Raw genomic sequence first — 16,877 nt, 5'->3', positions numbered from 1 at the left:
CGACCAATTTTGCGCGGGATATTGCCGGATGTTTGGTCGACAATTTGACCAGGCCTGGATTTTACCAGGTTTTTATATTAGATAGCCAGGATTGGTCCAGACTGGATACGTACTGAAAAAAATCGGGCTACCTTAGTCTATGGCAACCGTTTTCCAATTTCCCACATACTAAAGATCACGCTCCATTTGGTCTTACCATCTCGCTCGTTAAGCACCTAAGTCCGTCTCCTTCCTACCGGATTCGCAGCGAACACCTGTTCCAGAATTCGTAATTTCTCTCCTTAAATCTTAAAAAATGTCAAAACTTCATAATGATGATCCAGAATTGAAAAACTAGAATCAGATTCATCATTGAAAATTTTCATTCAGATTCACGAGTTCGATAAATAATAAATGTAGAGTTCAATTTGAAAAGGAAAAACTCGGAATTTAAATTAAAGATTCAAGCGCTTTAATCAGAGTTCAGTTCGAATATCAATGTGAAAATTTCAAGTTGTAATCGCAGGAGATCACAGACTCATAATTTTGATTTTGGATGGATAATTAAAATTTAGAATATTTTATTACAGTTAATCGTCTCCAGTTGAAAATCACAAATTTAAAAAGATTTCTGAGAATCTTGAAAATTTTGTTTCATTAACAATCTAGATTTGGACTTCAAAAACCATTCACGTTGTTTTAGCTACGAAAAAAATTTTGAATGGAATTTTTGTTGTTAATAAAGAATCATGTAATTCTCTGACGAAAAAATCTGCCAAAAGTATTCTCAAACTGAATTTTAAACTTGAATACAAAAATTGAATTGAGTTTGCGAGAATAGAAACTAGATTTAAGACGCAAACTTTTTATCGCATATTTTATTTTAAAAATGTGAAAACTTTCACTGATGACTGAAATCTTCAAATTTGCACAAGAGTACTTGATGATTAAAAAGAAAACAAAACAGATATTTTTTTAATCCTTCAAGCTCCTCATAACACGTTGATTCGTATCGATTCGTATGTATTGTATGTATTTAAAATTTTAGTTATTTTTTCATTTTTGCAATTTTTAAATTTTTTAAAAATTTTGCTAATTTTGCCAATTTTGCTGATTTTGTCAATTTAGTCAATTTGTCAATTTTGTCATTTGCCACTCTCTATCTCCTTTCTCTACTCGTCTCATTTTTCTTTCTTATTTTAATTTTTTACTCTACAATTATATCAATGTTATAATTTTTCGTTATTCATTTACCCTAATTTTTCTAATAATCTTCATTTTAATTTTCCAGTTGTTCAATTTCAATTTCTTTTTAAGGAATCGTTCATCTTACTCCTTTTATATTCTTTCTATGTTCCTATCCTTTCATCCTACCCCATTGCCAGATCCTATTTTTCATACCCTATTTTCTTTCCTACCTTATTTTTTTCTTTTTTTTTTCATTCTAAAATTTTATCAATTTTTAATCGTTTTCATTTGAACACTCAAACTATCCAAACTTGAAGCGTCCTTTAAAAGTGCTACATTTTTCTTCATTTACTGTTCTATTCATTCATCTTTCACTTTTCTTTTGTTCTTTATTTTTCCTCTAGATTTATTTTTTTTTTGTTTTTAGCCTTCTTTACTTCATTTCAAAATTCTATATCTCATGTTCCCAATTTCTCTCACTCAATTTTCTTTACTCCTTTATGTCCTTCCGATACATTTTTTTTGTTTTCTTTTTTTCATTCTACAATTTATTTATTTTTAATTTAGCGTTATATCAACTCTTCAATTGTCCCATTTCTATTTGTTCTTTTAAAAGTCTTCGTTTTTTGTACTTCATTTACCGCTCCATATTTCTACATTTTTACTTTTCCATTTTTTTGCTTGTATTCCATTGTCTTTTTTCATTTTTTTTTTCAAACCGCTCATCTTACTCGCTTCCTTCATCCTCTATTTGCCATTTTCCTCTTCTAATTTCTTTTTCCTTTTTAATTATTTCTATGTTTATACCCTTTCGTTCAATCCCCTTTCTGGATCGTTCCTTTCTCATTCTCAATTTTTAAAACACTATTTCCTTTCCATACAAAATTTTCTATTTTTCATTCTACAATTTTATAATTTTTTAAAATTATTTTTATTTAAACACTCTAATTGTCCAATTTCAATTTGTTCCTTTGAAGTGCGACCATTTGTTGCTCTATTTATTAATTTTTCAATTTTCTTTCATTCTATTTTTTTAAGCCTTCCACACTACACCCTTTTCAAACTCTATCTCTCTCTTTATCAATTTTTCACATTCAATATTTTTACTCTTTTTTTTTCTTGATATTTCAAGCATCGATGGCTTATTCATCCCAAAACAAATAATTTTCCATACTCCCTTATGTCCTTACTTCTCTTAATTCTATAATTAAATTTTTCTTTTTGATTCATCTTTATTTGAACTCTCCAACTATCCAATTTTATTTATTCTTTTGAAGTTCTTCGTTTTTCGTACTCCATTTAACGTTCAAAAATTTTTTATTTCTCACTTTTTCCTTTTTTTTTAACTTCTATTCCTTTTTTTCCATTCTTGCCGTTCCTCTTACTAGCTTTTTTCATCCTCTTTTTGTCTTTCTCAATTTTTTCACTTGATTAACTTTTCTGTTCGTCTACTTTCCATTTCTTTTTATATTCTTTTTTTATTCATAGCCTTTCATCCTACCCCCGTTCTAGATCGTTTTGTTCTGCTTCTCAATTTATCACATCCTATTTTTTTCCTCCTTTCCATACAATGTTTTCTCTTTTTCATTCTACAATTTTTTAATATTTTTCAAGGTTATGTAATGGCTTTTCGGTCTTATCGGTAAGTAATTAAAACACTTTTATTTGAGCTTCATCCAACGTTTCAAATACTATGTATTTTTTCTCAAGGATTCGGACAGAAAGAATACATAGTATTTGAAACGTTGGATGAAGCACAAATAAAAGTGTTTTAATTACTTACCGATAAGACCGAAAAGCCATTACACAACCTTAAAATCATCCCGGTCGGAAAAATTATTTAATATTTTTCAATCATTTTATTTTAACACTCCAACTGTCCAATTTTAGTTTGTTCTTTTGAAGTGCGACATTTTGGATTATCCATTTACAGCTTTATCTTTTCATTTTTCGCTTTCCTTTTATTCTATATTTACTCTCTCGTTTTTCTTTTTCTTATTAAGCCTTCCATACTACTCCCTTTCTAAATTCTACCTTTCTCGTTCGCAATTTTTCACACTCAATTTATCCAGTTTCAATTTTCATTCCTCAATTCCTTTTCTCTTCATGAATAATTTTTATTTTAACTCTCCAATTGTCCCATTTCAAATTGTTCTTTTGAAGTATTACGCCTTTCGTAGTCCATTTACCGCTCCATACTTTTCTCACTTTTCCAATATTCTTTATTCCATTCAATTTTACTCCTTTTCCATTTTATCTTTTTTTATCCGAGCCGTTCATCTTACTCCCTTGCTTCATCCTCTATTTGCCATTCTCAATTTTCCTCACTCCATTTTCTTTTCTTGTTTTCTACTGTCGCCATTAATAATGTTGATACTGCCCCTCTTATTTTCATTTACATTTTTTTACTGCCCCTCTCAGGGGTTTGCATCTTCCAATCGCAGCACTGCTCTTCTCAGGAGTTTGTACTTTGGTTATCATCAAATGGCACTGCTCGTCTCAGGAGATTGTGCCTTCTATTGAGTTCTGATGCTGCCCCTCTCAGGGGTTGGTATCATCTTCTATACAAACTTACTTTGTGTATTCTTAACTTTGCGTTCAAAACCTCAGCCACACCGAATATTTTTCAAAACTAGCGTATTCCGAAGATGCCTGTCATTCAAGAACCGAAACTTTTTTTGTGATTTTTTCCCTACTTTGTGCTATCCTATTCGCATGTGTAAAACGAGACTTTTTGGCATTGCACCTCTTTTATGAGGGCAAACTTATGCCAAAAGTTTAATAACAGAGTATGATATCGAGCTGACTGTTACGGCAATATTTGCTATCATGCATAGAATGAAAAATTTGGCATCATTTTGCACGAACAAAGGTGGTAGAATGCCAAAATATGGGTCTCAATTTTCATACGCAGATACCATAAGTATGCCAACTGTAGGTTTCACTGGAAGCCTCATGATACCTTGTTTAGCATGCAATTCAAAATTGTTTTTGAGAGCCCAATGAGGCATTTTTTCGGGCCAAACCCCAACCAAAAGCCATATCCAAGCTCCCAATAATTCCTGGGAAAGGAAGGTTAAACGAGGTATAAATAAAACTTTCAATACAAATATTTAGCATAACTGAGATATATCCACTTAGTGATTGAAAATGACAGTAAATTTTTGCTATGGTATCATCTTTATTCGGGTATAATTATATTAGATTTGGACCTGGTCAACCGGAATATTAACTGAATTTTTTTCCGTATTTCATACATATTAAACTTCAAAAAGAAAGTTTTTTTTAATTTTTGATCCGAACACCCTCTAGAATAATTTGATTTTTTTTATTATTGTGCAATGTAGATACACGGTGTCTCTGAGAGAGAACTTTATTTTTCCAAAATTAGCACCGCTAATTTTTTCACCACTCAAAAGCTGGGACTTTTCCCTCTCATTTGAGCCCAAATTTGAAATAATTCATCCGGGGGTCTAGAACAATTTATTTTTTTAAAGATTTTTTACCCTTTTTAATGGTTTTTTCAAAGACAAAATCATACTAATCACTGTGAAAATGCTTGTTTCACCTTAAGCCATAATTCTTCATATGTCAATAACATGATTCAATGGATAATTTCCTTGGATACAACTTTGTAGAAGACATGTAAGTGATACAATTGAGAGAAAAGACTTGTGATGTGTCAAACAGAGTGATTAATATTTCGTTTGAAAAATCTAAAAAAACTTCTCATCAATGATTGTTCCCAGACAATTGGAATTGGAATTTAACAAATGCTGGCATGCAACAAACTTGTATACAATCAACATTGCACAAAAATAAAAAAATCGAGAAAATTCAGATAAAACATTTGAATTTTTTTTGTAAACAACAGGTGATATTACTCCCATCTTCTACAGTTTGGCTTTCGCTCTTTCACCTGTTTGAATTTTCGAAGAAGGTATCAAATTTTTGTTTAAAATGCCTTAAACTTTATTTATTCCCCACTTCGGGATATTTGGAAGAATCAGAGTGAAAAAAATTTGATATTTGTTCCGGAATATTAAAACCGCATAAATGCGCATTACTGCAGATAATCCTGATCAAATTTATGTAAAAGATTGATTTTTTTAAATGAAAATAAACTATCCTGAATATTTATACGCTCGACAATCAATAACTAAGCTCGTAGAATACTATTTCTTGTCTCGGTAAAATCAGTGATGAAAAGTTTTATTAGATTTTTGAAATGAAATAATAATCACTCTGTTTGTCACATCACAACTCTTTTCTCTCAATTTGTATCACTTACATGTCTTCTACAAAATTGCAGCCAGGGAAATTTCCTATTGAATCATGTTATTGACATATGGAATTGAATTAACACTTAAGGTAAGACGAGCGTTCTAACAGTGATTAGTGTGATTTTGTCTTTGAAAAAACCATTAAAAATGTTAAAAAAAATCTTTAAAAAATAAACTGTTCTAGACCTCCCGATGGATCATTTCAAATTTGGTTTCGATTGAAAGGAAAAGTCCCTGCTTTAGAATGGTGCAAAAATTAGCGATGCTAATTTTCGATTAATAAAATTGTTCCATAAGAGACACCGTAAGATTGTATGCAATTCTGACGAAAAATTACGCTGATGATAGTAACGATAAATTATTTTATGTAATTTTTTTCTTAAGTTGAGCATTTGGCAACACAAAGTGTTCGAGCGTGTTGCCAAAATCGAAAGGGTTCTGTAATGATATTTTGGAATGAATTCGAAAAAAGCTTATATGCCACAGAATTGCATTCTATCTACATTAGGGATGAATGACTTTTAGAGGTTAAAGTCCATCCAAATAAAAAAAAATACTATCTACATTGCACAAAATAAAAAAATCAAATTAGCTAGATCGAAAATTTGATAATCGGGAATGGTGAAAGTATTTGCATCTGATGTGTTCCCCTTGTCAAAGTTTTTGGACAAATTGAAAAGGGGCGGAGGGATGGCAAAAAAATTAATATTTGGCACATCCTAATGTCAAAAATGTTAAATAGAAAAATAAGGATGTTAGATTGACATTAGAAGAAATACTTTCCTGTAAGTGTCTACTGACAAACTGATAATTTGATGAAATTTGATGAAAATATACTGACGAAGTGATAAATTTTAAAATTTATAGGGTACAACGACTAGGAAATTTTTTTTATAGAAATTCAAGCATTTTCGCGAATTCTGTAAAGGCTATTCCCGCATAGATCTTAGATCCGCGTCTGTCTGTAGATCTTATTGAAAGTTTTTGACAAGGCTACATTTAACTCAATAAAAATCTCCACCATTACTGCGCTGGCAACAATTTGCGGAACGAAATTCAACAAACGCGTTTTATTTACCCCTTCTTCCACTTCCCACAAATTTGAAAAAATCCATTAAATCATTTTATCGGTCAAATGCTACATGGGCGCGTTTAACAAGCGACCATCTTTCACATTTCGAAAGCATTTTTATCCCGATATTTTTTTTTTGTTCTGGGATTTCCTTTCCAGCACATAAAACATCCTCGCCTAGACTGAAATCGCAGACGAAGAATGGCGCAGTTATAAATTTGCTCTCAGCCTCCCAAGTTAGCCAAAAAAAAACGAAGTTCTTGGCCCGGGTCTCCGACTCTAGCTGGGTGGTCAGTTTATTTTTCCCCGGTTTCAATTTCCCTACCAGCTAGCAGCAGCAAGTGACCGGGCAAGTGAATTTCCGGAAGCCCTAGGACGACGACGACGGCGACGACTAGGACATGGAAATGGAAGCTGGTGATTTGCCAGAAATAAATGTCGAGATTTTTTAAATAATGACACGATAACACTTTTTGGCAATGTTACAAAAATGTCGGCTGTCGTCATCGTCCTGCTTTTTTTTCGGTTGCCTTTTCCCGGTTTAGTTGTATTCTATTTCAGTTTCTCTCTAGGGGCCTCAAGGCAGGAACAAGTCCGTCCCGAAAAATTTCGAAACGGGGTCAACTCGTTCTAGTTTTTCAACCGAAACTGGAATGGCTGAATAGAAATGGCTTCCACCGACAGTTCGGTGCCCGCAGCTATTCAATTGTGTTAACATTTTGTGGCATTTTTTTGGTGTTATTATAATCTACAGAAAAAATCTATATATGTATTTAAATCAAAATTTCAGAATATTGTTTTTCTATTTGTATGGAAATTCAAGCTTCCGAATTTACCATCCCATAGTAATTCCGGTGGCTAATTATTCTTAATCCTATCAGCTCCGACTAATGGAATCAGATTACAAACTTAAATGTAAGCCATACATACATAATTTTGGGACACGCGTCACACATTCCTTCGCTGAAATGGCTAGCACAGCAACACAAGAAGGACGTTGGCGGGTAGATAATAATTCATAATATTATTCGTAAAATGCATTTCCTCCCAGCTTCAGCTAAGACCAGCTCAGCGAGCCATCAGTCACATTTTGTGTGAGTTAAGTTAATCCCTCTACCTCTACATCTACATTTCGCTACCGGGATGATGGGGAAAGTTGGTGTAAAATGCAGCAGCTAGTAGAGTTGGATAGATGAGATGAGAAAGTTCCGAAATAAGAATAATTTATTAAATGTACAGGGGTTTTTAAGACTTTCAATAACGATTAATCGAGGAAATGACATGCTTCGAGTGCTACTTAGACTGGTATTAGTCTAGGGAAAAAATTGAAATCCCTGCAGTTTTACATAAAAAATTACCTTCCTATAAAGTAAAATCTATGCGAAATTTTGAGGTAAATTTTCGTTTTTGACGAAGGTAACATCTTACGGCAACACTAAGGAGATTCATACAGAAAATTGCAAACAAGTTGCTCTTCAGTTGTTTCTCTGTAAAAGCCATCAATTGGGGATAACTTTTAAGATAGTTTGTGGAAATTGCTGCTCTCAGAAACGACTCGGATCTATCCTTATTTTAAGCTCTGTAGGCATATGCAAGGAAAGTGTTTGCAATCGGAAGGAAGTCACTAAAAGAGGGTTATATGTGGACTACCGGATTAAACTGAGTTGATTTGAGGTTATTTTTTAATTTCTCAAACCATGGGGTCAAAAAAGCTTCGTTTTGGTTCAAAACTCATCCATGATCATTTGCAGAATTTTTAAGTAACGTTTACCCGAGTAAATTTCCACTTTTAGGTTTATATGGGAAAATTGAATATTTTGTATGGAAAAATCAACATCATTTTTGTTTCTTCTGTGGAACCGAGCCTTCTGATGGTTTTTGTGCCAATTTATAAATTCTTTAAAGAAAATTTTTCGCTGAACCACTTTGTCGAAGACTGTAAATTCGTATATTATTAGATAAAAAAAGTTATTAGCTGCTTAATAGGGGCATGACTAGAAATTGCCCATTGAAAAAAAAAAACAATAAATTCAATTGAAAACAGTACTGAGTGCCAAGGTTGCCGAAAAAACTTCTGTGATTGAAAAAAAAAATCTGACTTCCTGTTGTTTTAACCATACATTGTGACGGTTTACTGTTATGCTTTTTTCGTTAGTTTCTTTCAAAAGTCATGTCAAATAGCGTCTTTTGTACATTTTGCTTAAGAAAAACAATTAACATTACCAATTTTATCATATTTTTCCAATTCAAAAGTAAGTATTCAAAATTAATACTGACATAAGAAATAAAATTTTGAAAAAAAAGTGCAGGATATTTAAAATTCTGTGACACCTGTGAATATTTCTAAAAATCTGTGATGAAAATTTACTCAAAATTCTGTTAAATTAAAGATGATTTAGTAATTTTGGCAACTTTTGTTGGTATTGCATGACTACTTTGCATGTAATAATTCACGAGGCACCACCAGTGACGTCAATTGAATTTATTGTTTTTCGTTGCCAAAGAACATACCCTTATTATACAGCCAATAACATTTTTGTCTAAGAATATACGCAGTTACAGTCTTCGACTAAGTTGTTCAGCGGAAAATTTTCTTTGAAAAGTTTGTAAATTGGCAAAAAACCATCAGAAGGCTCGGTTCCACAGAAGAAAGTCTCTATAATAAAGGAAAAAAAAGAAGAAAAAAAAATATATTGATTTTTCAGTACAAAATATTAAATTTTCCCATACAAATCTAAAAGTTCAAATTTACTTGTATGAACGTTACTTAAAAACTCTGCAAAAAAAATGGATGAACTTTGAACCAAAACGAAGCTTTTTAGGCCCCAGGGTTTTAGAAATTTAAAAATGACCCCAAATCGACTCATTCTACTGCCGGATATCAACTTTGAAGCGGTTCAACCTGAAGCAAAGGATCAGGATTCGGTTTAGTAACAAAATCAAGATAAGGATTAAGGATAGAAAAATAATGAATCAGGATCATATGGATTTGAATCAGAATAACGATCAGGATCAGGATAAGGATCAAAATAAGAATGAGGATCATGATCGAGACCACAATTAGGATCAGAACATGACTGTCTGGATCAGAATAAGTGTGAAAACAGGATCAAGATCTACATATATCAGAATCACGATAAGGATCATAATCTAAACTAGTAAAAATCAGTTAGTTCAAGCTCAAGGGCAGGATCTTAGTCGGGATCAAAATTAAGATCACGATTAGGATCAGGATCAGGATTCGGAATTGAATAAAAATTAGGACCAGGATGAAGATCCGGATTGAGATCAGCATTAGGTTCTTTCAGGAAAAGTTGGCGCTGCCATCCGTCCCGCAAAAGTGGAACATGTCCCAGTTTTTTTGTGGAATGTCCCGCTGTCCCGATTTTTCCTCAAAATGTCCTGCTTTATTCCTGGATAACTTTTACAAAGTTCACTGACTTACACTGGAAAAAATCAAACTTCAGTCTTAATTTGAATACATTTGTTTAATACAGAGAATCTTTCAAATACGTCTGTATTTTCAAAATAAAACGGCAGGCTTCTAAAATCTAAATATCTAGGTTTGTGATGTCATAACGCATAGAGTACCAATTTCAGTGATTTTTAGTCCTGTTCGAATTAAAATTAACATTTTTCTATCGAAAATGTTTTCAAGAAAAAAGTGTAAATTTGCTGCATACTTTGAGGGGTAAAAAAATACTGAAATATTGTATAAGCTTAAATCATGAAAATAAATTTTAGGATGGATGAAATTTGAATGTTAACAATCGCATAATGCAAAACAATCATATCCCAGCATATGTAAACGAGATTTATGAGGTTTAGTTCTGATTTTCATTTTAATGCCTCTTGCTCCAGACAGGTAAGTGAATTATAAAAATGTTTATTTAAAAAAATTGGGTGACTGTTCGAAAAATATTTGTACACCAACAATGCCGGTATAGGATAATGAAAGCAATATAAAGTTTGTACTTAATATCATTGAGGCAATCCGTCATACCGGGTAAAGTTTTCTACGGCATCAAAAAATGTATAAGTTTGTACATCGATTTTTTAAATTTTTTATGAGAATCAAAAACTTTTAAAAACTCTTTCACGAAGTAAAAAACTATGTCATCATCAATTTGTTATCATTGAATGATCACTTTATTACAGTATATTGAAATAAAAATTAAATGAGTGTTGTGGTATACAAATGTTGCATCTAACCCTGCTTTTGAATGATGCCACGTTTTACGGTAGTTTACAAATGTTGCATCTAACCCTGCTTTTGAATGATGCCACGTTTGACGGTAGTTTATATAAGACAACACTGAATAAATCTATAGCTCTTAGCATTACTAGGGGGTGCCAGCGAGTTTCCATTTCCAAATTCCCGTTTTTCCCGGTTTTCCGGATTGAGATTTGTATTGTACTCCTCTGGATGTCTCGCTTGATAGTCATTCCTAAGAAAGTCTTGACCTCCAACAGATCCTTCATTTGGAATAGCCTTCCAAGCTCGATTTTTATCCAGATAGCCTCGATACATCTTTTCCGGAAATCAGGATGTCATCCACGTAAAGAATGAGGATGAGTCCTTGTTTGCAGGATCGGTAAACGCAGCTGTCACTCTTCAACGGAACGAAACCAAGTTTTCGTATCTCGTCGTCGAATCGCTGATTCCAAGCACGACTCCCTTGTTTCAAGCCGTACAGGCTTTTCTGCAGCCGAACGGTCTTCGATTTGCCGATTTCGTCATTTGGCAACTGCATGAAGATAACCTCTTCTAAATTTCCGTTGAGAAATGCAATTTTGATGTCCGTCTGATGAACGATCATGTACTGTTCGTTTGCCAAGGCCAAGACGGTACGAACGCTCTCCATTTTGGCCACCGGAGCATAGGTTTCCCAGTAGTCTAGTCCTGGTCTTTGGGAACAGCCTTTCGCGACCAATCGAGCCTTGTAGCGATCATCATCTTTGATGGTAAATACCGTTTGGACAAAATAGGTTTTCTGTTATTTGGAGGCAAGCTAACCGCTTCCCAAGTTTTATTTTCCTTCAGGGCTGCCATTTCTTCGTCGATGGCCGTCTTCCAGGAGTCCCAGTCGTCCAGCGTTTCAGCTCACTTATGATTTGAGGTAGCTTCTCATGAATGACTTCGGCTACGTTAGCAACGTACCGTTGAGTAGCTCCTCGGGTTCGCTGACTTCGTCTCAGCGCCGGTTCGGGATTGACGGAATCTTGTTCATCATCGTCAACTTCTGGAAAACTCCGTACTGCTCTCGTAGTCGCTTTCTTCTTGGTCTTCCTCAATCACACTGTTGACCACAGCGTGATCGGGATCAGCAGGAGGATCGACAGGCTGCTCGGATGTGTGCTCTAGAGGTGACACATCGGCTGACCTCCCCAGAAGACTCAAACAGAACCTGGTTTTTAAGAAAAGTAACCCTTTCCCCTTTTTCAGCACATTTGATGACAGAGAGCAAATTTTCCTCAAGCTCAGGAATTAAAAGAACGTCGTAAAGAATAATTGGTTTTATTATTTTGCCAGTGGCACTCTTTAAAACAACTTTTCCACTACGTTTTGCACGAAGAATTTTTCCGGATGACGCTTTTTCGATGACAACTGGTTCGGCGAGGGTTCGAACGTCCTCTAGAAGTGCCTCGTCCCGGACCATGTGTTGGGAGGCACCGGAATCCATAACGAACCGTACCTTACGCTCATTTCTGCTGGTGGCCCCAGCAGACGCGCGACGACCTTGCACGGCCATCATTGATTTTACCTTCCCACCTTTATGCAGGGCTGGGCAGCGGTTTTTGTAATGCCCAGTTTCGCCACATCCGAAGCACACCACTTTGTCTGCTTTTCGAGTCTGCATCGCGGTGTTGTGTGGTCCTGAAAATCTACCCGGCAAATCTCGGTTTTGGAAGGCCATTTCCGCATCAAGAAACATGCGCTTTAGCTCTTGTATTGGTTTTGCACATAGATCGGCGATTGGCAAAACCGTCAGAGCTCCCTTCACATGATTGTATTCCGATGGGACCGCAGAGATCAACGAGTGCACCTTCTCGTCAGCCGGGATGTTTGCTCCCATTCGCTCGAGTTCCCGAACTATCAGATCGTACTCATCGAAAAGCTGAGTAAGCGATCTGAAGTTCCTCTTGTGTTTAAGGTCGTGGAGCCTGGCGCGCATCTCTATCCACGAATATGTTCCGATGCGCTGGTAAGATTTGACTAAAATGTCCATAGCCTCTTTGGCATATCGTACCCCGATTATGCAATTAAGTACGGCATTATTGACGGCCATTATAATCTCGTCCAGCGCCTCGGAATCATCGTTTTGCCTTTTCCGGAGTGCTACCATTCGATGTTCCTCCTCAGCCGACTCCTTTCTCAGAACGGCGCAGTCGTCTTCGTCGGGAGTTCGCACCAAGGTGTGGATCAGATTTTTGGTGACTAGTCTGCGCTCAATCATCCACTTCCATGATGCGAAGTGCTCCTCCCGGCCGCCGAAAATAAAATCACGCATGCTAGCCGCAGCGTGATTGGTGACGGCACCGAGATTACCCCTCTCGGAAGACGACCATTCCCGGGCTCGGTCACTGGCGGCGTCGAGAGTAACCCTCTCGTAAACGGACCATATTGTCTGGCTACCTTGGCTGCAGGCCCCTCGGGATTTTTCACCGACCTTGATTCCTTCTTGGGCACCTGAGACATCTCGGCTGATCTCGGCTGACCTCTGCGACGACGCGATGGCTCCAAAACTTGCTAACCACAAGTTAAACGATTCAAACTTGAGAGTAACCCTCTCACATTAACTCTTCTATTCCAAACCAGACGGATCTGGATCCATAACCTGTTGAAGTATGAGTAAACAACGCAGGTTTGTGTTGGAATTGAGTTAAACATCATTCATTTCCTTCGTCAAGTCCTTATACAATAATTTAATTCTATAGCGATTATTATCTTGTCGCTTAAAACCAACTGATTCCCTAACTCAGAATCAGTTCTTATTTCCTATTGGATTCTGAGATATCCTCTCAGAATAAACTGCTAACACTGCTGGGTTACTCTGAACCACATGCTATATTGGCTAAGTTGATCGTGTATGATGACAACATTTGTATTGTTGTCATCATCATCGATTGGTTGTCAAAACGCTATTGTTCTCAGTATGCGAATTGACGAACCAAAAGGGAAAGAGAAACCAAAACAAACCAATGTGGTTTTGGTTTTTCCCCATGGAGGAACGAAGTCGTTCCGGAACGGAATCGTCCGACGAATCTGTATAGCAGGATCCAAAAAACCGATAGTATCAACAGTACTTTATATGAACAACTTTGACTGATGGAATATGTGTAAGTTTGACTATACTATTGAACTTTTTTGAGAGTTTCTTAAATGTCCCGCAGTATAAGAGTCAAGATTAGGATAAGGTTAGGATGAGGATTGGTATCAAAATTAGCGTTAGGATTAGGATCAGTATTAGGACCAAGATTAGAATGAGGATAAGGATCAGGACAAAGATGGGTATAAGAATTAGGATTCGGATCAGTATAAGGACCAGGATTAAGATCAGGATTAGAATCAGGATAAGAATCAGGATAAGAGTCAGGATTAGAATCAGGATTAGGATAAGGATAAGGATTAGGATCAGAATAAGGTTCAGAGTTACAATCAGGATTAGAATAAGGATAAGAATCAAGATTATAATCAGGATTAAGATCAGGATTAGGATCAGGATTAAGATAAGGATAAGGATCACGATTGGGATCAGAATAAGGATCAGGCTTGGAATCAGGATTAAGATGAAGATAAGGATCCGGGATTTGGATCATTATTAGGATCAGGATAAAGATCAGGATAAGAAACATGATTAGGATCAGGATTAGTATTAGGATTAGGATCAAGATCAGGATCAGAATGAGGATCAGGATTAGAATCAATATTAAGATCAGGATAAGAATCAGGAATTGGATCAGGATTAGGATCAGGATTAGGATCAGAATGAGGATCAGGATGAGGATCAGGATTAGGATCAGGATTGGGATCAGGATAAGGATCAGGATTAGGATCAGAATAAGAATCAGAGTGAGGATCATAATTAGAATCAGGATTAGGATGAAGACTAGCATCAGGGTTAGTATCAAAATTAGTATAAGGATAACGATAGTGTTCAAGTTCAAGGTTAGGATTAAAAAAGGTATCAGGATTAGAATTTGGGAACTGAATTTGGATCAATATGATAATCGGGATCAGGGTTAGGATCAGAATTGAGAATAAAATCAGGAGAAGGGTAAGGATAAAGACCTATATCAATATCATAATTAGAATCTGAAACAGGAACGGGATGGAAATCTTTACTAGTGTCATGATCAGAATCAAAAGAAACTTCACGATCGTGGTCTGATTGTTGATCTTATCGAAATATCATTTGGATTTGAATATTCGTTAGAAGATTCAGTATAGGATATGAATCGGGATAATAATCAGGAAAATGACAAAGATCAAGATATGAATTTCACCCTGATGCGGTTTTTTACGTGAATTATTTTTTTGATATTTTTCTTGATTTATAAAAATTTATTGAATTGTTGCTAAGATGGAGCACATTAGCCTGCAGTCCCCCAAACACGTAAGAAGGTTTCTTTAGAATCCCCTTCCAAAGTACACATATAAAGCAGAATAGGTAAGTTTCCAAGTTAACTCACGTCTCCGGAGAAGCTGCCGCGGTGTCGTATCGTCGTCTCGTAATCTGACGAAATGAACCATCAGACCCAAGAACCCAGATGGATGCTGCGAAGGGAAGCCAGGCAGGTAATAAATTGTGATTTGGGAAGCCCCAGTTACTACTAGTAAACGATGATTTATAGATATTCCCAGCGGCGATGTTTGTAGATCAGCAGGGATGAAAATGTTACTCTACACATCACCAACATCAACAGGGGAAACCACGTAATTTGTTGACTGGAACATCCTCGTCATGGTTCGGTGAATGAGATGATTTTATTGTGTGCATTCTTAATCTTCATTTAGGTTGGGGATTTTATTTTAATAAAAAGAACCCCCTCTCCCGAAGAAAGGCCATGATTCGGGGAAAGCTTTGCTAACGAAATTCACTGCAAGTCAACAACCTGTGAATGAACAGCATACGAGATTTACGATCCTGTATCCTGAATGCTGCGGTGATGGTTCTGATTTCTCCTTTTTTGATTCACAGTTGTTGGTCTGTTGAATGTTCACTGACTTATACAATGGAACGGGAAGAGGAAAATTCGTTTTTCAAGTTCTCCAAAAAAGTGGAAAAGGAAAAAAAGGAATGGAAGCTGCCCCGGCAGATTACCGTCATTCAAGAAAGTGACATTATTGGATAATTCAAAAGGATTTACGAGCGTTTCGCCAGGGAAAGCTTACAAGTGCGTGAAAAATTTCGAATATTCTGCGTTCGTACAGATTGTTCCGTACATACGTAAACGAACCGTGTCGCCCCATCAGCATCGGGGTTGTAGCGCGATTAAATATGTTTTATTGCCTGCACCTCAGCGTCTGAATTCAACAAATGGATCAGAGAACCAAGTCAGCAATTACGGAAGGCATCTTCCGTGTTACTTTTTGGTGTCAATTTGTAAAGGAATATCTAATTTCTTCACAGGATGGAATTCCAAAAAGATCCAACTAGAATTCATTCTTCTCGAAAAGTTAAAGTATCAAACTTGAGGTTAAAAAACTAGATATAGAATCAAGCTGCAAAAAATTCCGAATAACTTTCCATGGCGACCGTCAAAAATTTGAAAACACTTTTTGACAGCATTTGACAATTTTGACTACTTTGACAATTTTGTCAATTTTGTCAATTTTGTCAATTTTGTCAATTTTGTCAATTTAGTAAATTTAGTAAATTTAGTCAATTTAGTCAATTTAGTCAATTTTAACAATTTTGTCAGTTTTGTCAATTTTGTCAATTTTGTCAATTTTGTCAATTCTGTTAATTTTGTCAATTTTGTCAATTTTGCCAATTTTGCCAATTTTGTCAATTTTGTCAATTTTGTCAATTTTGTCAATTTTGTCAATTTTGTCAATTTTGTCAATTTTGTCAATTTTGTCAATTTTGTCAATTTTGTCAATTTTGTCAATTTTGTCAATTTTGTCAATTTTGTCAATTTTGTCAATTTTGTCAATTTTGTCAATTTTGTCAATTTTGTCAATTTTGTCAATTTTGTCAATTTTGTCAATTTTGTCAATTTTGTCAATTTTGTCAATTTTGTCAATTTTGTCAATTTTGTCAATTTTGTCAATTTTGTCAATTTTGTCAATTTTGTCAATTTTGTCAATTTTGTGAATTTTGTGAATTTTGTGAATTTTGTCAATTTTG

General features: G+C 35.3%; 1 protein-coding gene across 1 annotated transcript in view; it reads right to left on the bottom strand.

The window, feature by feature from the left end:
• Positions 1–11,004, bottom strand: part of LOC129753810 (furin-like protease 1, isoforms 1/1-X/2) — a 95,269-nt gene extending 84,265 nt beyond the window's left edge. The window contains exon 1 of the mRNA XM_055749659.1: positions 10,867–11,004. Within this exon, the coding sequence (XP_055605634.1) occupies positions 10,867–11,004 (138 nt within the window). The remainder of the gene's footprint in view (positions 1–10,866) is intronic.
• Between the last annotated feature and the right edge of the window lie 5,873 nt (positions 11,005–16,877).

This window comes from Uranotaenia lowii, chromosome 3 (assembly GCF_029784155.1).
Source record: "Uranotaenia lowii strain MFRU-FL chromosome 3, ASM2978415v1, whole genome shotgun sequence".
In the NCBI taxonomy this organism is placed as follows: domain Eukaryota; kingdom Metazoa; phylum Arthropoda; class Insecta; order Diptera; family Culicidae; genus Uranotaenia; species Uranotaenia lowii.
The sequence above is the reverse complement of the archived record's forward strand: the minus strand, read 5'-3'. Positions and strand labels throughout refer to the sequence as shown.